The sequence below is a fragment of the Ictidomys tridecemlineatus genome, chromosome 2, assembly GCF_052094955.1.
Source record: "Ictidomys tridecemlineatus isolate mIctTri1 chromosome 2, mIctTri1.hap1, whole genome shotgun sequence".
NCBI lineage: Eukaryota > Metazoa > Chordata > Mammalia > Rodentia > Sciuridae > Ictidomys > Ictidomys tridecemlineatus.
This window is the reverse complement of record NC_135478.1, coordinates 22,458,560-22,485,452: the sequence shown is the minus strand read 5'-3', so window position 1 is coordinate 22,485,452 and position 26,893 is coordinate 22,458,560. Positions and strand designations below refer to the sequence as shown.

At 42.9% G+C, this 26,893-nt stretch overlaps 1 protein-coding gene across 3 annotated transcripts in view; it reads left to right on the top strand.

The window, feature by feature from the left end:
- Myrip (myosin VIIA and Rab interacting protein) overlaps positions 1-26,331 on the top strand; it is a 327,896-nt gene extending 301,565 nt beyond the window's left edge. For 2 of the 3 annotated variants that reach the window (XM_021732376.3, XM_021732359.3), the window contains 6 exons: positions 5,221-5,415; positions 13,996-14,157; positions 20,590-20,694; positions 20,807-20,867; positions 22,188-22,306; positions 24,152-26,331. In XM_021732376.3, the coding sequence (XP_021588051.2) occupies positions 5,221-5,415; positions 13,996-14,157; positions 20,590-20,694; positions 20,807-20,867; positions 22,188-22,306; positions 24,152-24,184 (675 nt within the window). In that variant the 3' untranslated portion in view covers positions 24,185-26,331. The remainder of the gene's footprint in view (positions 1-5,220; positions 5,416-13,995; positions 14,158-20,589; positions 20,695-20,806; positions 20,868-22,187; positions 22,307-24,151) is intronic. The other variant, XM_078038098.1, reaches the window with a different exon arrangement.
- Positions 26,332-26,893: the final 562 nt, after the last annotated feature.

Here is a 26,893-nt window from a genome sequence, read left to right as displayed (position 1 = left end):
TAGGTATTTACTCAAGGCCCTCACTAAATGTCTGGAGCTGGCCCAGTCATCATGGAACAAGGACCCTGCCAGGTGCTTTGCAGAGAGAGACTCCAGATTAGCAAGACCATTGCCATCTTGTGATTTTGGTGGGCCCAGGCATTTTTACTTTTTCTTTGTTCATTAAAAAAAATAGGAAATCATATTTTATAACTGTGTTCATTTAAATATTAATATACTAATATTATATATTAAAACATATTCCTGGACCAAAGGTTTAATTTTTTTCTTGTGATTTTAAAAGAAAGCATTTTCATAGGTGCCAAAGGAATCCCATGGGTGACTACTGGGCCCTTTGCGAGACGCTGAAGTGTCAGTCCCCTGGCCACTGCCCTTCTCTGTTTCTTGATTGACCCATGAACACCTAGGTAGATTGCTTGCTTCTGTGTCTCTCAAAAACCTGTCGTCAATGTCCCTTCACCTTCTACTAGTCTTGCCATTTTTCTCTTGTTATAGGTGTCAGAATAGTCCCCAAGGTAGAGCTAGGAAAATCTCTTTTCTGCCGAGACACCTGTACACATTGCTTAATCCTCAAAGCTTTTTGTCCCGTATCAAATTATACCAAGACTAGAGTAAGTGGCACAGCCTCACCTCATAACACACAACGTGACACTGACTGTGTGTTAGCCCAGCTGAGACACAATCACAGGTATGCACATGCTCAAGGGCACACTAGCAAGTTCACCCTCTTTAACTCCGAGGTGGCCTCTTTCTGTTCAGCCAGGCAGCCAATGATTGGAGCATGCCCCATATTCTGGGAAGGAGCATTCTCATTTATTACAGCTCAAAATGAGTTTGCCTTTCTCCGTCCAGCACAAAGCTTTGAAAAGAATGATGACACGGGACATTTCAGGAGAATTTGCAAGGATCACTAATAAGTACTGCACGTCTAGGTGTTTGAATGAAAATATTTTCTTCTTCAGAACTCTCCAAGCTCAGAATCACCCCCCCCCTGGCAACGCTTCATGTCCTGCATGTCTTTGGAAATCAGTTTTTTGAGGAAAAGTAAATGCAGTAAGAATTTGTCTATAGCAGCATGTTTTTTTTTTTAGAAAGAGAAAACCTCTGGGGGATAGGATAGAGAGATTGCTAAGGGTAAAGTTTGTAGGTCATGAGATAAAAAAGTAAAGTTGTCTCCTTCTACCCTGAAGTCCCTAGAGAAAATTTAGGAGATTTATGACATGGTCCTTCTTTCTTGGGTCCACTGAAATGGCCGCTGGCAGGGTTCCAACCTTGCAATGCTAAACAACGCTATCAAAGATCAGTGCTTCCCGTTACCTCTGTACCCTGAGTGTGGGCTTTTTGTTTTAGCTCATGTTATGGATTTGCATTTGCCAACCCCATGGGGCTGTGACAGATTGAACCCTAGAAGTGGATACCTGGGCTCTCAGAAGTGATGCTTATCATCAGGAGACCAGGAGTGTGGATGCATCAAAATAAACATATCCTGTGGCGGGTCAGCAGCCCAAAGTGCCTGCCATACCTGTGCTAAGGCACGTTGGCATACACTTGACAGTTTCAAAGAAAACCATGCATTAATCTGGCACATAATAAAATTGTTGTTTAGTATGTGTTTCTTTGATCACTTGAAGGTTTGGATTTTGTTTTGGGGATTTACCAGCCATTTCAGTTCCATCATGTCAGGCTCCCTGGGTCACAGTGTCTCTGAGGTCAGCCTCCTATTCTGTCGGTTGATCGTTTTTCACATTTTCGCCTCTCCCATGAAACTCACGTCTGATTCATCTTGTAATTAATATCTGGAGTAGTGTCGACTCCCCTAATGGAGCATGTTCTTGGGCTCTCAAATCGTGCTTTGTGACATTCAAGCTCATTGCTCTGGGGCTGTAGGCAATAGAAACAGAAAAGATCCCTGAGCTTTTCATTTTCTCCTGCATGCAGGGCTCCCTGCCAGCCACCTCTGAATCTCCACCAGCTTTTTCTCTGAACAAAATCCTGTCCACTGCTAAATATAGTTTTTGTAACACAGTAGTAGAAAGAAGGTGCTTTCAATTTTTAACTGTAGACTGAGCAAGGAGCAATTTGCATAACAAGCAAAGTTAGCCATGTATGAAATCTGGTCTCCTTCATTGAGCCAAGGACATTAAGGATCAGGGAGATTAGGTGACTCATTCCTGTCATACAAGCAATGAAATTCCAGTTATCCAGCAATGAATTCCAGCTTTCAGTAGGTGCACTGTCAACCCCCAACCCCAGGTCTGAGTAAACAGATCATTCCTAGGTACGAACAAGAGACACTTGGTTCCTACTGGTGGGAAATGGCATCTAGATCCTGATTTGCCAGATCAAAATGAGGACACCAAGCAACAGAGAGATCTTGTTCTGATTTCATATAATTTTTAAAATTTTAGTCACTTTTCTCAACTGGAGGCTAAATCCCTTCTGAAAATGATCCTGACCACAAACCCTCCAAGTGACACTGTGGCGCTCTCCACACACCAGATACCAGAGACTCCTCACTATGACTTAGTGGCAAGTGCAAGTGGCTTTGGGGACCAGGACAGCGTGTCAAGAGGCTGGGGTAGGACCAAAGGCAAGCCATAAGCAAAGGCTTCATCCACTGTGTTCACTGTTTCATCCAAGGACCTGGAGCATAGTCTACATACCACAGGTCCTCAGTAACGTGTGCAGAATAAGTGGCAGGGACTGCAGAGAACTGGGAAATGTGTAGCTCACAGAAGGCATTCTTGTCAAAAAGGAAAAAAAAAGCATTCTTGTCAAAAAGGGAAAAAAAAAAAAAGCATGCCAGCTTGCATGTCTTACAAAGTGTTGTCTATGGACAGAATGGGACAATCACTTCAATGCACTATTGATGTCCAACCTACCCTTTGATATCATATTTTTAGTTGAAGTTAGAATCCTTCTATTCAAATGTCTTTCAGGTTCTTCTCATTAATAACCTTGGCCCTTTAATGCCCCTGGATGATTAAAAACGTGTGTATATTCTCACACTATCCATCATCCTAAGATGGCTTAATTTTTCCCCCCTGAACTTTTTAGTCATGTGTCTTTCTTTCCAAAAGATATGCAAAGGAATTTCATCTACCAAACAAGGTGCCAACTTTTTAAATACATATCCTATTTGCTAAGAGAAGGATCACAAATCCGTTTTCACACCTACAATGCTGACTTTTCTAAAATGGACATCAGAAAACAGAGATGGCTAATTCACACCAAAATCATTTTGAACCCAACTCATCTCCAAAGTCTGCCACATGGAGTTATAGGGTCCTGGATAGGGGAGATGCCCTCTGCAGGTTTTTCTGAAGGCGAAGCATCACGACGACTCTTTCCTTGGATGCTGTCCTTGTTCAGATGGGTCTGCATGGTCTTCCCTTGATCTCATTCCCCTGACAACCCAGATACAAATTTTTTGGTATGGAGCAAAGCCCCTTGAACCAAAAGGAACACAGCTGTCAGGTCTGACATCTGTTGGGGACAGGCATATTAGAAAAGAGGCCTCTGGGCACTAATGCCCTCACCCAAGGGTAGGAAACCATGTGCACCCATGTGGAAACCCAGAGGCTTCTAGCTGTGAGCTCAGCCAGGAATTTATCACTTAACCCTTCCAATCTCCTGCAGAGTGGGAGGGCTATCAGAATCCCCCTCCAGTGAGACAAAATATACAGTAGCATCCACCTAGAGAAACAAAGTTGCCAAAAATCAAGCTATACGTATTATTAATACTTTGGACAGGATACATGAGTCAGATAGCCCACCAAAAGCATTACCATTTTAGGTCATCTTGAAACACTTTGCTGGTGAAAGAAAAGTGCTTGTGGACACTATTTGATGCCTAATTTACAAACCCTATGATGGGGTAAACAAACCTGTTTGCAGATGGAAATCCTGACTGCCAAGCAACATTCAGCTCCGTTTATACATCTCAGCAGGACGCCATATGTTCTGATAAACTCAAAGATGGCAGATGATTCTTCATGGTTGAAATGCCTCTACTGCACTAATGACCTGAGCCCGGTTCTGGGATGATTGTAATTTTGAACCCAACTCATCTCCAAAATCTGCCACATCAAGTTATAGGGTCCTGGATAGGGGCGACGCCTATCTTAACGTTGAATGTAAAACCTGGAAGTGACCTGTCAGTTAGGAATATGTTCAGACCCAAATAACAGGAAACCTGGACAACAGAGGCTTCAACAGAGAGGGAATTCTATTCTTAATTTTTTTTATCACGCAACCAGATATGCAGAGGCTGGTGATGGCTCCTAGGGTTCAGCTAATCCACTGCTGTCTGGACCCCGCTCTCTCAGTCCTTCTGCTCTGTCTTACTCAGCCCTGGGCATTTATTCTCCCTCTTATTGGCTCATGAGCTGCTTATCTATCTATCTTCAAAGCAGAAACAAGCTGAGGTAGGCAGGGTCAGCTACAGCTATTCCCTTGAACAGGAAAACAAAGGCTTTTCTAGAAACCCCCTCAGTGGGCTTTCCCTTGAGGCTCAGTGGTCAGAACTATGTCCCATGACTTTCTCAAGGGAGGCTGGGAAGCCGAGGGTCGTTCTCCTGTTTGCCTCTGTGGTGCAGGAAAGCAAGGGAGAATAGGCTTGAGACCAGGTATGTGAATTAGCACGAGTGCCTCCCACAGGGCCGCCGTGGAAGCCTTTGCCGGGACTTCAGTTGACTCAGTATTCTCAGTGCTCTTCTTTACACTCCATTCATCTCCATACAGATGACATAGTGGGTTCCGGAAATGGAAAGTAACTTGGCCAAGTTTCCATTACTAGAGAAGTTAGAGCCCGACCTGGAGTCCAGGTCTTCGACTCCTAGTCCAGACAGCTGCCCTCAGTTCCACACCCTCTGTGTGGTTTGAAGTTCTACTGAGGAAGTAAACTATCATCCAGAAAATCAAGTAATGGATGTTAAACTATCATCAATGGGCACAGGACAGGCAGCTCCTACTTCCTGCCTCCGAATCGGCAGTAATTCATTGTGAGTCACAAGAAGCTAGGGCAAGTCATACCAGGCCTCCTCTAAGTTCCCTTCTGCCGTGGAGACTTTTTATCTTCTCATCCCTTTGACACATTGATGTTTGTGTGTTATTACAGAATCAAGCTCAGGATGAGTGCCACGATAATGTAGAATTTCTGTGTCATTGTTTAATGTGCTGTTCTTGTCTTCTGTCCCCTTCTGTTATTGGACCAAACAGAAGTATTCTGCTGTTTCTCTCTGCAACATCTCCACAGAAGTCCTGAAAGTCATCAACGCCACAGAGGAGTTGATAGCGGAGTCTACAGGGCCCTGGGAGCTCCCGCCAGTCCCTTCGGACCGAGAAAAGGGGACATTTCCTCTTGGGACAGACCAAGTGAAACTGGATGAACAGCTGACTTCCCTGGAAGAAAACGTAAGAGGGCGTGGGTGTGCCCAGTCTAGGGTGAAGGTGTGCAAAGGAAGAAACGGGTGATGCTGTAGACCATCACGGAGCACAGGACACACACACCACCAACACCGTGACCTGAGTAGTCTCAGGAAGTGGCTTAGATGGGGTCCCCCCAGAAGCAGATCCTGAGATGAAGATTTGATGCAAGTGACTAGCAGGGACATTCTCCCGGGAGAAGCTGGCCAAGGAATTGTGAAGGGAAGGGAAAAGGGAAAAGCCAAACAGAGTAGATCCAGAGTAGCTTCAGCCTGATTCTGCCCTGGAGCTCTGAAGTGTAACGTGTCTCAGAATTGTCCTGATCTAAGGCAAAGGAACTGGCACTCTCTCCAGCCAGCAGGCACATTGGTCTCTGCACCCAGGCAATGTGACTCCAAAGGAAGTCCTCTGTATGGACTCAAGATGTTGATAACAAAGGCACACTGAAGTTTAGGGACAGGGATGGTATTTTAAAAATCATTCAATAGCACAGGTTAAAATATAATGAGGAAGACTTTAATAAGGATGATGGCAGTAGATATAGGGACCACTGCAATGGGGTCTTCCAATGAGAAGGAGAGATTGGGCTCTACCACTAGCTCAACTCTGAATATAGCATGGGAAAATGGGGATTCATAGGTAAGGAGCAGGGTGAGAGTCACTAGATAGAAAAGTTACTAAAAGGAAACCTCAGATGTAAGAGCGTTCTAGCTAAATCCACAGGATTCTTGCTGAAGACAGTCCAGGAAAGACTGGACATCCCTTGGGAGATAAAGGGGGAGGAACCTAAATAGATATTGAGATGATCAGATCCCAAGATGGGGGATTCTAGCTAAATTAAGCAGGATTCTTTTTGCTAAAACTGGATTTTGTAAAGAAGTACACAAATAGGAGAAGGTTCAGAGCCTGACTAAAGTTTGGCCAAGCAAAAAATCTTGGTCAAGGGAAGTATGTGGAGAATACGAGATCCAAGGAGATCCAGGTGGCATATTGGCAGTTACCACTGCAGGGAATGAGGGTTGCTGCCAAAAGAGGCCCCGACATTAAACCTGCTTGGCTCTGCTCCCCTAACGGAAGACACCAACACCAGAACCTGTCTCTTACTGAGCCTTCATGTGCCATTAAAAGCAGGAAGCCTGCCGCCTTTCTCCTGAGGCTTCCAGTTCACTCCAGAGTTACCCAAGTCCTCTGAGACCTGGGGAAGACCCTGCTGCACTGCCTGCATCACCTTCAGACCACACACAGATCCCAGACTCTGCTGTCACTCCCTTTCCACCTCCCTACCACTTTTCTCAACCTACCTGGCTGATCAAGAGGAAAATGCCTAATCCCAAGTATATTTAAAATATGTATTTCTTCTCTGGAAAGAAAATATTTAGGGCAATACATAGCTCAAAATAAATACCCCATAAACATTAGATATTCATATTTCAGGTATGTCGCCAACCAACTTCTAAAATATCATGTTAAGCCAGACACGGTGACGTATACCTGTGATCCCAGCAGGTCAGGAGGCTGAGGCAGGAGGATCACAAGTTGGACACTGACTTCAACAACTCAATGAAACCCTCAGCAACTTAGCAAGACCCTGTTGCAAAATAAAAAAAATAATAAGGACAAGAGATATAGCTCAGTGGTAGGGCTCCCCTGGGTTCAATCCCTAATACCAAATATAAATAAATTATGTATATGTTTATACATACATATATAGTGTATAGTTATGTATATATGCAATTTATTATATGTAGTTGATAAATCCCATAATTTATTATATATGTATGTAAATATATATATTCACACACACACACACACACACACACACACACACACATATATATACATAAATCCCCCATTAAACTACACAAAGGAATAAGTTGTTAAAAGTCATTCCAGCCTTCATAACAGATGCTCTTTCTCTCATTCTAGGACAAGTACACATTTGCTACTTTCAAGAAAAAGAAAGAAAGGAAGTAAAATAAGTCTCACTGATGATTATACTTTGCCAAAAAATCATCCATTTTTACTGCAGTGTAGTGTCCCCTGCCTCCTTCATCCTGTTTGTATGTGTTGGTCTTCTGAGGAACCTCCATGGGCTCTGGGTCTTTGGTGGTGCCAGCTCCTCCATTGACTGAAAAGAGCCTGCAGGAGAGTCAGGACACAGGGGAGGAGTGGAACCTACCCGGCTTCTGCAAAGGAGGGTGGGGTTGGGGGGGAAGGTGCAGATACATCTGCCAGGAACTGATTTTTCTACCCTCCTACTTGTAAGAAAAGAAAGAAGGAAAAATTAATTCTTGCATATAAATATCCACAATTATTGCTGAGTATTTTCAGCACATGTCTGATGATGAGAATTTTCCAAACCCAGAGTGACACAGAGAGAGATCTGGACATTAGCCACTCAGATCACAGTCACTGTCACCTGTGGATGTGCCCTTCCCACAAAGCTGTATCACACCCAGGCAAGTGATTCATCTTTCCAGACCAGCAAAGTCAGCCCTGCCTTTGGAGCATGACCGTGAATGCTCTTACCAGAAATCAGCAACTGTTAGTACAGGCATTTTTTTTAATAAAGTTGCAATGACAACAAATCAAAATGACTCAAGGTGAAAAATGCCAGTATTCATATCACTTTTAAAAGCTGAGAACTCTCTCCCCTTGGACTCCCATAAAAACCTAAATGTTTGTCTATCTGGCTACATCCTTCACTTTCCATCTTTCTGCTCATTTATCTGACTCCCATTAGACCAGCCCTATTGACATTTTGGATTGAATAATTATTTTGTGAGGACCTGTCCCATGCATTGGAGGCAATCAGACAGCATACCTGGCCTCTGCCTCTAAGCTGCCAGTAACAACACCTTCCTACTCAGGACAATTAAAAACATCTCCAAGCATTGTCAAAACATTAGGGGACTGGAGAGGGGGCAAAATCATCCCCAGATTGGAAACCAGATACACAAATTCCTGCAGAACAAGATCTGCTGTCTTTCTCATCTGTCGCCTAGTCTTCAGTTCAGAGCCTGACACAGCCAGTGTTTACTGATGTATGATTGCATCAGATGAATGAAGCCCTTTAAAAAAAAGAAAGAAAGAAAGAAAGGAATGAAGGTTTTATTTCAGATGCACAGGGGCTCTGTTCTTTAAATGTGTCTGTGACATAGTTTCTTTTAGTGCCGATGGTCCTAAGACTCACAGAATAATTGATGAGATTAAAGTAAAATATGATTCTTCAGGAAAGCAATGTTTTTTCTTTTTTTTTTTTTTTTTTACAAAGTATGATAGCTGGTGCATAATTCCTGCAACAGCTCAATTTAAATGACAATGGTCAGTTTTCACAGTACACATAAAACACAGTGGGCCTTTTCTTTCCTCTCCAAGGAGCACACTGAAAAGTGTCTAGCCTGTGCTGAGTTTTCTTTTTGTAAACTCCTTTTATTGGACACTATGTTTGGGGGGACTCATTAACATTTTTTTTATTTTTATTTTTTTTAGTTGTCCATGGACCTTTATTTTATTTATTTATATGTGGTGCTAAGAATCCAACCCAGTGCCTCACACATGCTAGGCAAGTGCTTTACCACTGAGCTACAGCCCCAGCCCTCCTTAACATTTTCAATTCAAAACATATTCACTTGCAATGGATTCAAGAGGTCAGAAGACCCAGCAGGGTCCCGTGGCTCAAGGCTGGATTTGGAGTTGACTGCACCCCAATCCAGCACCTTCCATGCCACTCCCGTTCCCTAACTGCTAACTGCCTCTTTCTCCTCCTCCTGCTTCCCCATCCTCCAGCTTTTCAAATCTCATCTCTGAAGAAACACAGTCTACGTTCCTTTGAATTCTGAGGATGTTTAATCAGAGAAGGGATGACTTTAATTCAACAGATCACAGAGTCCTGGGCAGGTTGCTCCGTTGGTCTGTCTCCAGGTTGGAATTGAGTTGAGCAGCAGGAGGCAGCCAGAGCTGGTTCTTAAACTGGACTCTGGGTGCGGCTGATTTAATTAAATCCTGGCTTTTGTCCATCGGGGTTGTAAAGAGCTCGCCTTCGTTCCTTAGCCTCCGTCTACCTGCTGGGGAACCAGGGACTGTCAGGAATAGAAATAGCCACACTATTCTTTCCTGAACCTTGGCCACCAAGTGCCAGGACTCAGATGAAAGAGAACATTTGGTTGAGAATATTCACCTTTAAAAAATGCTTCTGAGGCTTTCAGAACTGCATAAGATAAAGAAATACCACATTCATATATGCAGTCTACAAATGTTCAGAACTGCTGTTAGCCCACTTAATTAGAGGGGGGATGGGAGTTTTAGATCCTGGAGCCTTTCAGCTTTGACTCCTCTCTCCTGCTGCCTGGTGTTAGGTATGAAATCAGCTCTTATCTCCCCTAAAGACAGCAATGACCTGTGCTAATCCTAACCTGGCAATAGCACACAATGGGGGCTCGGCTTCTTGAGCAGAATGCCTGAATGTCTGTCTGTCTGTCTGTCTGTCTGTCTCTCTCTCTCTCTCTCTCTCTCTCTCTCTCTCTCTCTCTCTCTCTCTCCCCCCCCCCCCCCCCCCCCGGTATTTTAAATTCCTGCTGTGAAGAGTTTTGTTGTATTTGCTCTGGTCTGGCGGTTCAAGAGGGCACTAGTAAGTGAGCGAGGACAGAGTGACAGGATGCCACAGGGTCAAAGGGCAGGGGTAGAAGAGAGTGGGACTGCTCCTCAGGCAGTGTAACCAGAGCCATTGGAGACCTGGAGTGGGAAGAGGCGAGGCTACCTTGACCATGGGGATGGGCTTCCACCAGAACCTTGCTGCCTACAGGGAAAGAAATGTTTTCAACTTCTTCCTACTCCTACCTTTACTCTCCGCCTGGTATCTGCCATTGGTCAAAGCCATCCCAGCCAGCCAGGGAGCCAAGTTCACATAAGTCAATCAAACAGGGAACAAAGCAGGACACAGAAGGGTAGAAACAGGAGATCAGCAGAGAACAAGAACAGCTATTCAGACCTCAGGTGTGACTAGTAGCAGCAGCTGCCTTATGGATTCACACAGGGCTGTGAGTGGGAGAGATGAGACAAGCACCAACCTCATTTTCATCTTTGCTGTGTGACACAAGTAACCCACACTCCCCAGCCACAGAGGCAGTGGGGGCAGTCCCAGTTTTCTTGTAGCTCTGCCCCATATTGCCCCATGTAATATATAATAGTGGCCTCAGATGCCGTGGAACTGTCCCATGAGAGCCCAGCTCTGCCACCAAGTCCAGGACCCAGCAGAGGATGGTGGTCCTCCTTCTTAAGCTCTGTGTAACACTGACAGCAGCAGAGAGGATATAGAACTCGTGTGGGTGGTCATGGTTACTCAGGTGCTTCTCTGCCCCCAGAGAGCAAGAAATACTATCAGTTACTATCTTCGTCCCCTGAAGTGTATTTCATGGAAGCCAAGCCCAACGAGATGCATCTCGAGGGCCAAATAAGTTTGGGAAGTTTGCATACTCCTTCCAGGAAAATTGAGAAACATATTAACCCATAAGTCCTGCAGTAAAGAAATCTGGTTAGTGCACTTTATTTTAGGGCATTTGACTATGAAGTCCTTCCTTAATGAAATACCTAGTTTCAAACCTTGAATGACGTTGAAAGAAAGACTTGTTGAACTAGGAGCCAGCCAGTGGGGTCACCAGTGGCTAGAATTTGAAGAGGATATAGATTGCTTAAACAAGATAACCACAGTTCTCAATGAATGTGGACCTTGACTAAGCAAGCAACTGCAGGTGAACATTCATCTGGTTGCTAGAATAACGTTTTCACATGCTTTCCATTTGTTATCATGTGGCATGTAACATCTGTCTTTTCAAACCAGCAACAGAGCCAATGTCAAGCCCATCTAGAACCACAATAACTGTAGTATGTTTATGCTAAAATTTGAAATTTAGAACATAGCAACATTCCAACTAAGATGAAGAAAGCACTGTATCATAGGGCAGGGAGGGGAACAGGATCTGGGATCAGCCTTCTTGGGCTCACTTCCGGGTTCCACCTTTTCCCAGAGGTGAGAACTGGGAAAGTCACTGAGTTTCCTAAGACATAAGATATTCTCATGTTTAACATAGTGATTGCAATGGTCCCTACCTCAAGACTTGCCATGAGCATTAAATAAGATAAGTCATATAAAATCCTTAGCTCATTCCTGGCCCAAGAAATACCTGCCATCATCATCATCCTCACCATGATGACCCCCACCAGCACCTCCATCACCATCCAGCAGTCCTTTGGGCACCGCCATTACTCTGGCCGGAAGTCTGGCTGGAAGTTCCTGTTCAGCTGGTGTCTGCGACAAACCACTCAATGTCCCCTTCCTCCTCATGCCAGGAAAGCAGGTTTTTAGGGAGCACAAAGTAAAGCTGAACATTCTGGCCTTACTGAGGACTTGGAGCTATTTCATACTGTTTTGCCTTGGAAGAAAAAATAATAATAACAGAAGAAATAGCCTATGACCATGGTCAAAATGTGAACAGCCATGGGTGACTACAGTCCTGCGGCATGATAATAATTGAGTTTTGCATGTTTGTGATAAAATGAGGGTTCCAAGACCAAAATCATGTTTATCCTTTGCCACACTTATTCATTTCGTTTAAATAGTAATTCCGAAGTTTGTTTCACTGTTTAAAAACTGTAAGTTTACACTTTAAAGTTATTAAGATAAATTTACCTTTTTATGCAGATAAGGAAAAGTATTTCAAAAGTATAATAAACTCCAAACTGCCCTGCCTTTCTCTCCCCCACCCTACCCCTCCTTCTTTCTCTCTTTTCCTACCTCCCCAGCCCCTCCGCATCCCCCCCAACACCCGACTCCCCACCTTTATTTTTTCTTCTCCTGTCAAGAGAAGTTCTTTTTTACCATAAGAGATATGTTTTCTGAAGAATTTCTCCACTTGAATTCCTTTGAAGCAATCATCATGTCTTTCATTTGACAAAGAACAAGTGGCTATCTTAAACTGTGAAGATCTTTTAGAAACAGAATTTCCCTAATACAATAAAGAAATACAAAAGGATAAGCTGAAATGTGGCGATAGCAGCAGACGTGTAATTCACTAAGTCACAGCCCCCTAGGTGGCTGGGTAGTCATTTGATGTTGGTCCATTGTGTCCATCACTGCAGGAAGCTCCCACAGCCCAGATAAATACACCTGGTGAGGAGAGATGCAGTCAAATTCATTTTCATCCACCCTCTACCTGCCTCTGCTCCACTTTGAAATGTTTTGTAAAATTGCCAGTTTAAACAAGATGAATGAATCATGCCCAAGGAACTGACAGAATAGGAACATCTCGGGGTTCTTTGCCTCCTCGCTGATACTCAGCCATCACTTGGTGCTTGACTCCTGCACTGAAGCGTTTGGCTCTTCCTCAGCTCTGTTATATTTTTAACTCCAATTACAGGAACTGTTGAAGTCCTGACCAGGCACTTCATTCAGATCAACTCTAAACTGCAGTGATCATGTTTTAGAACTTTACATACATCCATCACACCTCCAGAACTTCTCTTTAAGTACTTTCCTTCTTTAGATACATCTTGTTCCCGTGTCGTGGGCTATTTCACCACGTTATTGATTAGGCTGAGAAAGTGTTTGTCACAAAAATTCCCACTGACTGGCATCCTTTTGTCTGAATTATTCCAATGATTCTTTCTGTTTGTCCACTTTCAAATTACTACTCGATTTGCTCATTTTCAGTAGTTCCCAAAATTATCCTAATTGACAAATAGATTCCACATGTTTCTCTTTAACATCCTATTTTTTCTAAGAAATGAAGTTTTTCCCTACTATACCCCTAGGTTCCTTCTAATTTCCTTAACCTGTTTCAAGTAAGCAGAAGGTCATTAGTCAAGCTCAAAATTTGTAATTATTTTAAGTCAGTTTCACCCCTTTTATGTTTTCTAAATTTTTCTCAATCACTAAATGCCAACCAAAACTTTTTTTCTTTTTTTCTTTTTTTTTTTTTTTTTATACCACGGATTGAACCCAGAGGTGCTTAACCACTGAGCCACATTCCCCAGGCTGTTTTGTTGTTGTTGTTGTTGTTGTTGTTGTTTTTATTTTGAAACAAGTTCTCGATGAATTGCTCAGATCCTCGCTAAATTGCTAAGGCTGACTTTGAACTTGCAATCCTCCTGTCTCCACCTCCTGAAAGGCTGGGTGGTGCATCACCATTTCTGGCCAACCAAAACTCTTACCGAGAAAAAAAACCATCACAAGTTTTTCTCTTGATACTGGTTTTTATAAATCACTGGACAAATTCATAATTTACATAGCTCATTCTACGTATTTTGTCCTATATTACCAAAATCAACTTGCAAATTGTTTTTCCTTCCAGGAAAGTTGGAGGGGACAGGAGGTATGCTTGACATGGGGGTGACAAGATCTCATGCTACCACTTAAATGTGAAGAATGTTTAGAAATGGGGGTTCCCATCCCTTTCCTCCAGGATTGAGTGCAGTTCTCTCTCACTTCCTCGAATCACCGGGGTCCCCTGAAGGAGTCCCACCAGAACCAGCTCTGCAGACCTGAGTTCAAAGGCCATGTTCTCTCTCCAGGTGTACTTGGCAGCTGGCACTGTGTATGGGCTGGAGGGGCAGCTGAGTGAGCTGGAAGATGCTGCCCGCTGTATCCATAGTGGCACGAATGAGACTGAGTTGGAGGCTCTGGAGGACCAGGTGGCAACGGCTGCAGCACACGTCCACCATGCTGAGCTCCAGGTGAGAATTCTTCTTTCTGTTCAGAGTGGACCTGCAAAGAAGAAAAGGCCCTTCTTGGTGGAGGATTCCACCAAATCCTCCTTTTTAAAGTACAGCCTTCTACTCTCCCAAATTATGACTGTGTTAACACATCAGATTTCCTTTAAAATCTTATACTAGTTTCCTCTTGACAACTTACCTGACCCAAACCTGGATCTCCTTTCTTTTCTTTTTTTTTTTTTTTTTGGTAGGGATTGAACTTGGGAGCACTTGACCACTGAGCCACATCCCCATCCCTATTTTGTCTCTAAATAAAAATTTGAGTTGCTTAGCATCTGGCTTTTGCTAAGGCTGGCTTTGAACTTGCAATCTTCTTGTTTCTGCCTCCTGAGCCACTGGGGTTTCAGGTGTGCACCACCACACCCGACTCTGGATCTTTCTATGGAGATTCCCATTTAATTCCAAGGCCCTCACCACACTGTTGCTTGCTCAAAGCCATTTTCCCCCATCATAGACTAAAAGCCCCATGAGGACAGGACTATAGCTGACTAGCTTAACTTAGCAACTCCAGTGTCTAGCACAACATCGGACACTTGTAAAAATGGGAGTAAATGACTGTAATCAGATAAATAGGTTTCTCAGGCCAATATTTTGCAGGAGGAGTAGGCAGGATTTAGAAATGGTTGTTTCAGAATTGATCCTTGTAGTCTCTATAACTTGGTGAAGATGGTTGTTGACAGTTTTCTTGGATATTCTCTTGACCTTTGACTATGGATCAGAACTGATCATGAACAGAACAACTAATCCTCAAACTGGGGTTTGTGGACATGCTCTTAGGAGCCCATGTCAGGTTTCCATTGTTGTTTGTTTGTTTTTTGTTTTTTTCCTTTAAAAGGAGCCCATATGCTGCTTGGGTTTCAGAAACACTGGTCTCTGAAGCATAACTTCAGTACTAGACCCCTGGTTCAAAATATTTCTATATTTTGCGTCTTAAAACTGCATCTTTGGTAGCATTGTGGTCAGTAGACACCAACTCAGTATTTGGAAGATGAAGCTCCTCTGAGTACTGGCTTTTGACTTCCAGGCATAGAATCCAACCCTGAGCTCTTTGCTTTGGCTCCCAAGAAACTGAGTTGAGTTGGTCGGACACTTTTAGCAAGTGTACGGCTCATTGAGCATGCAGTCTTAAGATAAGCTACAGGCAAAACCAGCCCTCAATACTTTCTTTATTCTCTCTTTGTTCTTTTGTCTTCTGGACTAAAACTGGATCGTTTTAGTGCTTCTTACTCCAGAACCTGACAGTCAGCAAATTAAAGCCCAACACAGTGCTTTCCCATTGACTTTATCTCTGAGAAAGGCCCTTCATCAAAATTGCTTCCAGAGAAGAATTTGATCTTCTAATCCACATCAGTTGCAAATGACTGATAAGATCTTAACCTGAAATTTTTCTCAGAGATTTGTGCAATTTATTCGCCTATAAATGAAAGGAATGCAACTCTCAATATGAAAGTTGAGGAGTCAAACAAGAAGGCATCTGGGGGGCCAGGGAGGGGCCCAGCCTCATAGTGACTCCTTCTGGAAGTTGGCTATCAGGCAACTTACCTTGCGTTCTTTCACCACCTACCATAGCTTGGTCTTCACATACCTCTTCTTCCTTGTCTAACCAAGACTGCCTGCTTTGGGCAGGGGTAAGGGAAGCATCTTCCATATTAACTGACTCTTTAGGTTTCAACTGTGCACTCCTATAGCACCTTATCCCTGTAGACTTTGTCCAAAGATGCCCTCAGTAAATGACAGCAGAAGTAAGATTTGTCTTGAGCAGCACAAATTGTAGAGGGACTGGGGAGGCACTGCGGTCTGGGAGTGGTCCACACACACATTGGCTGGCGGCCTGCCTCTGGCTACCTATCGGATGCCCCAGCAACACCCAGGTAGCACCATCTCAGCAAAAGGTCTGTGATTCCCATCTCTCCCCTCCATTCCGTGGTATGCTGTTGGGTATGTCCCTTAGTCCTTTGAGCCACAGTCTCTCCGTCTGTAAAAATAACAGTGAAGAGAACAGTCCCCACTTTCTAGAATTATTTTGAAGCATGAATGAGTTCATGTATTTAAGCACTTATCAGCGTGCACTTTTCTAAGAGCAGGGACAGTGCCTTCTTCACTCCAGAGGAAGGGGAGGATCGGTGCTCTTCCTGGGCACTGAGTGAGCTCTTGCTCTCTACATCTGCCTTCAGAGTCTTGGAAAGAGATCTGAGCTCTCTGACCTTCCCATGTTGCAAATGAGGAAAGTGATGCCCAGAGAGAGGAGGGAACCTCTCAAGGCCACTTGGCCCCTGAATGGAAGAGATGGTTTTTGCACTGGGATCTGCTGGGCCTTGCCTGTAAATCCTCATGCTGTGGCTTTGAAGTCATAAAATTATGGAAGAAGAAAGCAAGATCTTTAAATTATACTTGCCCTTTAAAGTTCAAGAGTTGCCTCCTGTGGAATCTGAATAAGTATTTTTTTTTATGTTTCTGTAACAAAATAACTGAGGCAGAGTGCTTTTTTTACAGAAGTTTATTTAACTCACCGTTTTGAAGCCTGAAAGTCTAAGAACAAATAGCACCATCTGTTTGGCCTCTGGTGAGGGCCTCATGGCAGATGGCATCCCAACACCAGAAACACAGATGCAGAAGAGATCAAAGGGTGTAATGGTTTGGATCTGGTTTAAATGTGTCCCCCAAGGGTTTATGTGTTGGAGTATTCATTTGTTTGCTATAAACCCAGAACGCTTTTTGTGTATATGTAACAATTAACCCCACTATTGTGTATGATTAGAATGCACCGATTTTTTTAAAAAATTTAAAAACTCACAACACTTTTAACAAGCGTAACCCCCAGTGTGGCAATGTGGAAAGAGGTGAGGCCTAGTGGGAGGTCCTTAGGTCACTGAGGGTGCTGCCCACAGAAGGAATTAAGGTAGTTCTCATGGAACCCCTGAGTCAGTTCCCTTCAGAGGATTGTTGTAAACAGAGCCAGCCTGGCTCCAGCCGTCTTTCTCTAGCTTCCTGTCTTGGGATGTAATATATTACTCCTATACATGTTCCCACTGTTATGACACCGTTTCATATCCACCATCATGTGACACAGCCAAGAGGCCCTCACCAGGGTGAAGCTGATCCCAATGCCCTGCCTTTGGCTCTCTAAAACTATGAGCTAAATAAAACTCTTTTCTTTATAAAGCTAGCCTATTTCAGGCATTTGGGGATAGTAATGAAAATAGGCTAATATACATGGTGATACAGGAAGCCAGTGGGACTCGGGATTGCTTTTTTTAAATAACAGATCACTTTTGTGGAAACTGACTGGGGTCCTGGAAAAACTACAACAGTCCCTTGCAAGGGAAGCACCCCCAATGACCTAACCAACTTTCATTAGGCTCCACCTCTTTTTTTTTTTTTTTTTTTTATTGGTTGTTCACAACATTACAAAGCTCTTGACATATCATACTTCGAACAATAGGTTCAAGTGAGTTATGAACTCCCATTTTTACCCCAAATACAGATTGCAGAATCACATAGGTTACACATTCACATTTTTACATAATGCCATACTAGTGACTGATGTATTCTGCTACCTTTCCTATCCTCTACTATCCCCCTCCCCCCATCTTTTCTGTCTATCCCATCTACTGTAATTCATTTCTCTCCTTATTTTTCTTCCAATTCCCCTCACAACCTCTTTTATGTAGTTTTTTATAACAATGAGGGTCTCTTTCCATTTCCATGCAATTCCACTTTTCTCTCTCTTTCCCTCCCATCTCGTGCCTCTGTTTAATGTCAATCTTTTCTTCCTGCTCTTCCTCCCTACTCTATTCTTAGTTGCTCTCATTATATCAAAGAAGACATTTGGTATTTGTTTTTTAGGGATTGGCTAGCTTCACTGAGCATAATCTGCTCTAATGCCATCCATTTCCCTGCAAATTCCATGATTTTGTCATTTTTTAGTGCTGTGTAATACTCCATAGTGTATAAATGCCACATTTTTTTAATCCATTCATCCATTGAAGGGCATCTGGGTTGGTTCCACAGTCTAGCTATTGTGAATTGTGCTGCTATGAACATCGATGTGGCCGTATCCCTGTAGTACGCTCTTTTAAGGTCTTCAGGGAATAGCCCAAGAAGGGCAATAACTGGGTCAAATGGTGGTTCCATTCCTAGCTTTCCCAGGAATCTCCATACTGCTTTCCAAATTGGCCGAACCAATTTGCAGTCCCACCAGCAATGTATTAGAGTACCCTTTTCCCCACATCCTCGCCAGCACTTGTTATTATTTGACTTCATAATGGCTGACAATCTTACTGGAGTGAGATGGTATCTTAGGGTGGTTTTGATTTGCATTTCTCTGACTGCTAGAGATGGTGAGCATTTTTTCATGTATCTGTTGATTGATTGTATGTCCTCCTCTGAGAAGTGTCTGTTCAGGTCCTTGGCCCATTTGTTGATTGGGTTATTTGTTGTCTTATTGTCCAATTTTTTGAGTTCTTTGTAAACTCTGGATATTAAGGCTCTATCTGAAGTGTGGGGGGTAAAAATTTGTTCCCATGATGTAGGCTCCCGATTTACTTCTCTTATTGTTTCTCTTGCTGTGAAAAAACTTTTTAGTTTAAGTAAGTCCCATTTGTTGATTCTTGCTATTAACTCTTGTGCTATGGGTGTCCTGTTAAGGAATTTGGAGCCTGATCCCACAATATGTAGATCGTAGCCAACTTTTTCTTCTATCATACGCAGAGTCTCTGATTTGATATCAAGGTCCTTGATCCATTTTGAGCTAATTTTTGTGCATGGTGAGAGGAGGGGATTCAGTTTCATTTTGTTGCATATGGATTTCCAGTTTTCCCAACACCATTTGTTGAAAATGCTATCCTTCCTCCATTGCATGCTTTTAGCCCCTTTATCGAATATAAGATAGTTGTAACTTTGTGGATTAGTCTCTGTATCCTCTATTCTGTACCATTGGTCTACCCGCCTGTTTTGGTACCAGTACCATGCTGTTTTTGTTACTATTGCTCTGTAGTATAGTTTGAAATCTGGTATTGCTATACCACCTGATTCACACTTCCTGCTTAGAATTGCTTTTGCTATTCTGGGTCTTTTATTTTTCCATATGAATTTCATGATTGCTTTATCTATTTCTACAAGCAATGCCATTGGAATTTTGATTGGCATTGCATTAAACCTATAGAGGACTTTTGGTAATATCGCCATTTTTATGATGTTAGTTCTGCCTATCCATGAACAGGGTATATCTTTCCATCTTCTAAGATCTTCTTCTACTTCTCTTTTTAGGGATCTGTAGTTTTCATTGTATAAATCTTTCACCTCTTTTGTTAGGTTGATTCCCAAGTATATTATTTTTTTTGAGGATATTGTGAATGGAGTGGTTTTCCTTATTTCCATTTCAGAGGTTTTGTTGCTGATATACAGAAATGCCTTTGATTTGTGCGTGTTGATTTTATATCCTGCCACTTTGCTGAATTCATTTATTAGTTCTAGTAGTTTTTTTGTAGACCATTTTGGGTCTTCTAGGTATAGAATCATGTCATCTGCAAATAGTGATAATTTAAGTTCTTCCTTTCCAATTTTTATGCCTTTAATTTCTTTCGTTTGTCTAATTGCTCTGGCCAGTGTTTCGAGAACTATATTGAATAGAAGTGGTGATAGAGGGCATCCCTGTCTTGTTCCTGATTTTAAGGGGAATGCCTTCAATTTTTCTCCATTCAGAATGATGCAAGCCTGGGGCTTAGCGTAAATAGCTTTTACAATATCAAGGTAAGTTCCTGTTATCCCTAGTTTTTCTAATGTTTTGAACATAAAGGGATGCTGTACTTTGTCGAATGCTTTTTCTGCGTCTATCGAGATGATCATATGGTTCTTATCTTTAAGTCTATTGATATGGTGAATTACATTTATTGATTTCCGTATATTGAACCATCCCTGCATCCCAGGGATGAATAGGCTCCACCTCTTAAAGCTTCCTCTGCCACCTCCACACTACCACACCACCACACTGAGGACCAAGATTCCAGTATGTGAAGCTCTAGGAGACACACTCAAACCATGTCCAAACCATAACAGAAGTCTTCCTTGACCATTCCTCCCCACCCCATGCCCATCTAGGTGGCTCTAGGCTAGCTCTCCCATAGTGGCCTGGCTTCCATTTATCCCTAGGCATACTCTGACAGAGTTATTAACACACTCTAGAGCTACCAAACTAGCAATTTAAATTCATAAAGAAAAGTTTGTATTTTATCTTCTCATTGCAACATTAAATAGAGAAATGCTCGGTAAAAATTGAATGGATGAATGTGCATGCGTCAAAGAAGATGTGTTCTTTATAAACTCCAAACGCTTTTAACAACGATTCTTTCTGTACCCTCTCCCCCACCGATCCCGTCTTTCTGTTGCATGAAGATTTCTGATATCGAAAGCCGGATTTCAGCCCTGACCAATGCAGGCTTAAACATAGCACCGTGTGTGCGCCTCACAAGAAAACGGGATCAGAAGCAAAGGAACCAGGTGTGTTTGTCCCTTGCTCCCTCTGGTGGAACATTGCATGAGCTGGATAGTGCAAAAGATAAGATATCTTTGGCTTTACCAAGTTGTATTGATTGCCGTGTCGTGTTTGTAGGTACAAACCATAGACACATCAAGGCAGCAGAGGAGGAAACTACCCGCTCCCCCAGTGAAAGGTAAGCTCAAACCAGAACCACAGAGCTACCAAAGGACGAAGGCTGAATTGTTTCCTTTGAGTAGCTCAGAGATCTGAGTTTGAGGACCAGATACAATGAGGAATTCGCACCCAGCTTTGTCCTTATCTTGACTTTACTTCTGGTCACCCCAGAAGCAAACACTGGGATAAGGATAGGAATACAAGTTTATTTGGGAAGTGGTTCCAAGGAAGCACTGGTGCCGGGCAGGAGATTCAGGGAAAGGAAAGATAGGAAGCCAGTACAGGTTAATTAATTGGTAAGTTACTTCTTTGAGCAAATGAAGCTAAATCCTCCTGAGGACCTCGGGAAGACAGTGTTGACTGCAGCTCAGAGCTTCCTGCCTACAGGGTAGGAAGATGGTATGTTCGACCTTCCACTCTCATCTATTATGGCTGAGGGATTCTTTTTAATGCATGAACTTCCTGGTACTTCTGAATCTTCCAAGAGAGTGGTGGTGCTTGAAGTTGGATGCTGTTAGAATGTGCTGGAATGGTGACCGTTGGGAAGAATTACAGAGGACACCAAAAGCATCTTCCACAGTGCGCCACCAGGAAGGGATTCCAATGATGCCAGTCAGGTCACCCTGTGTTCATGTTCAGCCATTTCCTTGGATTAGGGAGCCACATAACGATGAGGCCAAACTGGAAATTTGGATTTACAGTAGGGGAGTAGAAAGTCAGGAGATGTGTGTTTGAACCTTGCTTTTATCTCTTGGCATTCAATAAATATTTATCAAATGTTTACTTTAATAGTCTATAAACCACCCCCCTATTTTGGACAGTTAAAAATTTATCACAGTTCCACAGTCCTTTAACTGAAACCTCAGATCTCTTGGTGTTCCATAATTGCTTGTGTACCAAAAAGGGAACATGGTGTCCAGGCAGCATCTGACAGTCAAAACACAAATATCCTTACAGCAAAGCGTGAGGACATTCACACTCCTCATGCTGGACAAGAACCTTCAGTGACCACAAGTGAGTTCAGGTCAGGTTTTGCAATCAGATGATTTTTGACTCCAAACTTATAAAAATGTGCAGATTTTACAGCTTCTTATATTTTTCAGGATTGCAAATAAGAATTTAGGGACTGTAGTGGTTCATCTCTGAGATACTTTTTCCCAGATAGCCACCCATGATGCCTTGACTTATTTGATCCATCATAAAAATAAAAATGTACAGGAAGGAAGTGCCAAGTCTAGGGGAAAAAAAAAAAATCTGAGTGATTTGACCACCTCGTCTTTCTTCCTTACTAACCACTCCATCTTCTGGGTAATGTCTATTCCTTTTTGTTTCCTTTTAGCTGAAAAAATGGAGGCATCTTCAGTGACCACCATGAAGACATTTAACCACAACTTTATCCTCCAAGGCTCCTCAACCAACGAGCCCAAAGAAAGGAAAAGCCCCGCCAAGGATTTGATGGTAAATGTCATCATCTCTGTCCTGATGCCCTTCCTTTCACTCTTGATGGATCTCCATTCCGTAGTCTTCCTTCTGTGGCTCCTTTAACAGAGCCCCCAGGAAGCATCCTTTCTGCCTGGCCTCAAGGCCTATTGGGTGTGAGGGGATAAGGGTCTAAGAGAGGGGGAATGACATCCACCTGGTGGTGGTCACCTCTTCATTATCTCCTCTCAATTATTTCTCCAGCTCTTTGGAGAAACCAGGTTTGATATAAGAGAAATAAAAATATATATGTAAGGTCTGGGTGAGGTGTAGGAGTCCTTATTCTGTTTTGGATCCAGATTCACTCTTTCCTCAAATTTCTTGTTAGCCATTAATGTCACTTTCCTTAAGAGTCAGCAGTGCCCCTAAACGTGGCAAAGGTGCTGACCGTAGATAATTTGTACCAACTCTAGAGATCATCGGGAGAGGGTTCAAGGATCATTTGCTTAAAAACCAACATAAGCATCAGAGTTTCCGCAGATGCTGAGTGCTGCTTGCACAGGAGTGGTGATCCAGCTAAGCTGCCTTAGTGACACTTATTGCGCTGAGGGCAGGTCATATCTGAGAGGACAAGACTGAAGTGAGAGCAAACTTGCTCTGTTGCCCTCTGGGCATCACCAGCCTCTCCCTCCCTCTTCCCCTCCACCCTGCACAGTCCCCCTTGTGAACATGGAAGTGCCAGGTGTTGGCATCATGGAGGACACAGCCATTCCAATGTGACCCCAAATGGCAGCAGAGCTGCTTGTCGCCCCTTCCATGGTCAGCCAATAGCCCTGACCTTTCACCTTGTTCCTGCCCGTTACTTCCAAGAGCCAAAAAGATGCTTTCTCATACTTAAAGGGCAGACCACGAGAGTCAGGGAAGGAACAGGTTATAAAAAACATGGCTAATGACCCTTCATAGAGGTAGCACGTAGGCAGTGGTTGCTGGGAGCTGAGGAGGTGGGGAAGAAGAAGAAACTGCTGATGGTTAAGGGGTGACTTCGGAGTGATGCACATGTATGAAAACTGGACAAAGATGATGGGCAGACAATCTTGTGAACATACCAAAGCCACTGGATTATTTGCTTGAAAATGGTTAGTTAAATGTTGTGTGGCTCTCACTTCGATAGATGATTTTGAGTAAAATAAAAATAAATGACCTTAAAGGAATACACACAGGTTAAAAATGAAGCAAGGCACAATATGCACTAAACAACACACACACACACAAAATAAAAAGACAGTGCAGAATATTACTTTCGAACAAAGTAGAACTGAAGACAAGATGTATTCAGAGAACACGCTGAGAAAGGATGTTTTGATTTTGATGAAATAGGAGAGTCGCCCGTCTTGATTCTGCACACAACAGAAGAGCACAATCGATTTAGTGATTTTAAAAACTCTTCTATCAGCCTTTGGCAGTCCCAGTGCACTGGAAATAAATACCAATTAGAGATCTGAATAGGGTTGAGGGTTTTTTTTAATATTTTTTAGTTTTAGGTGGACACAATATCTTCATTTAGCTTTTATGAGGTGCTGAGGATCCAACCCAGTGCCTCATGCGTGCTAGGCGAGCTCTACTACTGGAGCCACAACCCCAGCCCCTGAATGGGGTTGTTATTAAGCTTTGATTAAGACGTTTTTCTAACATCATACTTTACAGATTAAATTTTTAAGTTTCCATGGATCATTCCTAAAAGTTGATTTCATACCAATTCACAAAGAGAACCTCAATGAATTTCAAAAAAAGTAGAAAGTGTGAAATCATTTTCTATGATCATAGTGCCAAACGTAATCAATTTGCCAAGCGGTTGGTGACAGTGTGCTCCATATGTCACCTCAGGAGCCCGCCCTGGAGTCTGCTGCCCTGTATTAACGCCACCGGAGCTCCACTGCCAGTGACCCACTGCCTCCGGCCATACACAACAGTGCCTTGACCCAACAGCCATCGAATACCGTATGGATTTCCACCTGAGGAGAGAGCCTGGGGTGGCCACAGCATTCCACTGCACAGGGCTGTCCTGATACCTCACCCTGAAAGCAGCCTCAGACTTCAGCATTGCGGTCTTGCCCACTCTCTGCCTTAGGCTTCCTGGAGAATCCAAGACAGCAAACCAAGATGCTGGCTTCCAACGGCAGAGCTCCATGTTCAAAAGATGCATCTTTTCCTGGTTTGCTTTGCTACTGTGTGTTGTCTGTAAAAAATCTTTTTTGTTTTTCAGTCCCTTTGATTCAATGAGAATTCTGTGTCAACCATTTATTTGTCCCATGGAAAATTATTGGAGGAGGGGTGGAGGGAAGGGAGATGGAGATTATCATTTAATTCCTCATCAACATAACCACATCTCTCACAGGCATCCTTGTCTTACAGATGCTAAGGGGATAAGTGGAAAGGCCCCCGAAGCGAGCACTTAGGACGGTGTAACTTGGGGGTCTCTCAACCATCAAGCATGCAGGTGTCCCTTAGCTACCTCCTCCTCACCCACCTCATAACCAGCGAGTCCCCTTGCTTTACAGCCACAGGCCACAGAATGGAAAGCCCTGACTCGTCCCCATCATGCCAGGTCCATCTGATACAATGTCTCCTTAAGAATTTGGGGTTCCTCCACAGACTTATTGATAGTGTCCTCACTCAGAAGTGGAGAAGGGGTGGAGGAAGACCACTGTTAGCTCAGCTTTTTCTAGGGCAATGTCCAGAATCAACATGACTCCGTTGAGCAATGGCCACACCTCAATGAGTTTTGGGTAAATGAATTCTTGCAAAATATAACGGCGTACGAAAACTTGTGTCCTCCAAAATTGATTTCCTAATGAATATTCAGCACAGTAGCAAAATGACCTTATGGATTTAAAAAAAAATGGTTACGGAATAGCCTTAGAAAATTTGAAAGTATGAAAAGAATCAAGAACAAACTGAGTTTAAGGGACACAAGAATTGACACTCAACTGCATGTTTATGGCCTGTTTGAATCTGACTCAACTGCATGACTGTTTAGAGTGTATTAATACAAGCAAGTGGAATTGGAATTTCACTCAATTAATTGGGCATTAGCAACACGTTTACATGTTTTTAAGTGTTTGCTCCTCATTGATTATGGATCTGAGGAAGGAGGCAAGGGAATAAGGTGACTAGAATTTATTACATGCCAGCTCTAAAGAAGGCAATGTTCTCATTTTAATCTCCATAGCATCCCTATTTCAGTAAGTATACCCATTTTTCAGATTTGATAACCAAGGCCAGAGAGGTTAATCTGCCAGAACCACACCTGTGAGCTAATTATGATTGGAATGCCTCCCAAAAGCCTGCATTGTCTTCAGCCTCTCTATTCTTTAGCTGCCATGTACATTTCCAGCCCCGACTGGCTGCTGAGTTGTGTGTCCTGATCCACTCCTGATGGGGGTCTCTGTATCTTCCAATAATACTCCTTGCTGATGCTGTGTATGTGTTATCCAACAGAAACGACTCCTTTGAAATAAGTAAATCTTTGGCTTTTTTTGTTCTGTTGGTGTGATTCCAAGCAAAAACAAACAAAAACAAATTTCGAAAACACAACAAAATCTGACTTCCAAATAGAACGTTTTCTTTAAGAGGCATGAAAAGCAACTATTGTTGTGTTCCAGTGTTAAACTCTTCAGTTTTCTTTGACAAAAACGTGTACTGTGTAAGCCTTGCAAAAAAAACAAAACAAAAAAAACAAAAAGAAGCCTGCTCCATGGCATTTGAACTTTTATAAAGGTTTCCTTGTGCCAAATAAGTGCAAAGATTTAATTTACTATTAAAAACCATAAGCATATGTTATAGTTCCAGAAGAATTATTTTGTCATCAAGTGATTTTGATCTTTAGTGTCAATATTTATATTTAGATTAATTTTATAAATGAAAATATTTTAATGGTTTAAGAAAATTAGGACAATATCTTTGATGACCTCTGAGATTTATGCTTGCCTTCATGTTATATGCACATTGCCAGGAACTACTGTCAAGAGAAATGATAAAGAAGTAAAAGTCATTTATGAAAATAATTTGCATGTGTGTGGATTTTTGTCTGTTTCTCGGTTAAAGGAGCCCAGACAAAAGAGTAGAGGATAGAGAAGACAGGTGACCAGCAATTGCACTGATCCAAAAAGCCTGTCGCCCCCACCTGCCTTCCCAGTACACCACTCACCCATTGCAGATTCTTCTGATTTCAGTGACCACCTCCAATTGGGCAAAAAGAGTAATTCTCAAGGAGTATAGTGTGATGTGATTTTGCACTCCCACCCCATTTGACAATATTTGGAGATATTTTTTATGCAAACTAGTAGGAGTGTGCGGCAGCCAGTGTCTACTGGGTAGATGCTGAGAGTGCTGCTGAACATCCTCCAAGGCACAGGACCGCACCAACCATGAAGAATTATGCAACCCAGAATGGCCATAGCACTGAGGTTGAGAGCCGTGCATTAGACATCAGGGGAGAAGCTCCACCCGCCAGCCTCTGTGCGGTGGGCATAGTTGATCCAGAAGCCAGAAGTGACTGTCCCCATCTGTTGCAGGGTGGGAGGAGGTTGTTGCACCTCTAGGGCTGGAGTCCCAAGAATATTCCAG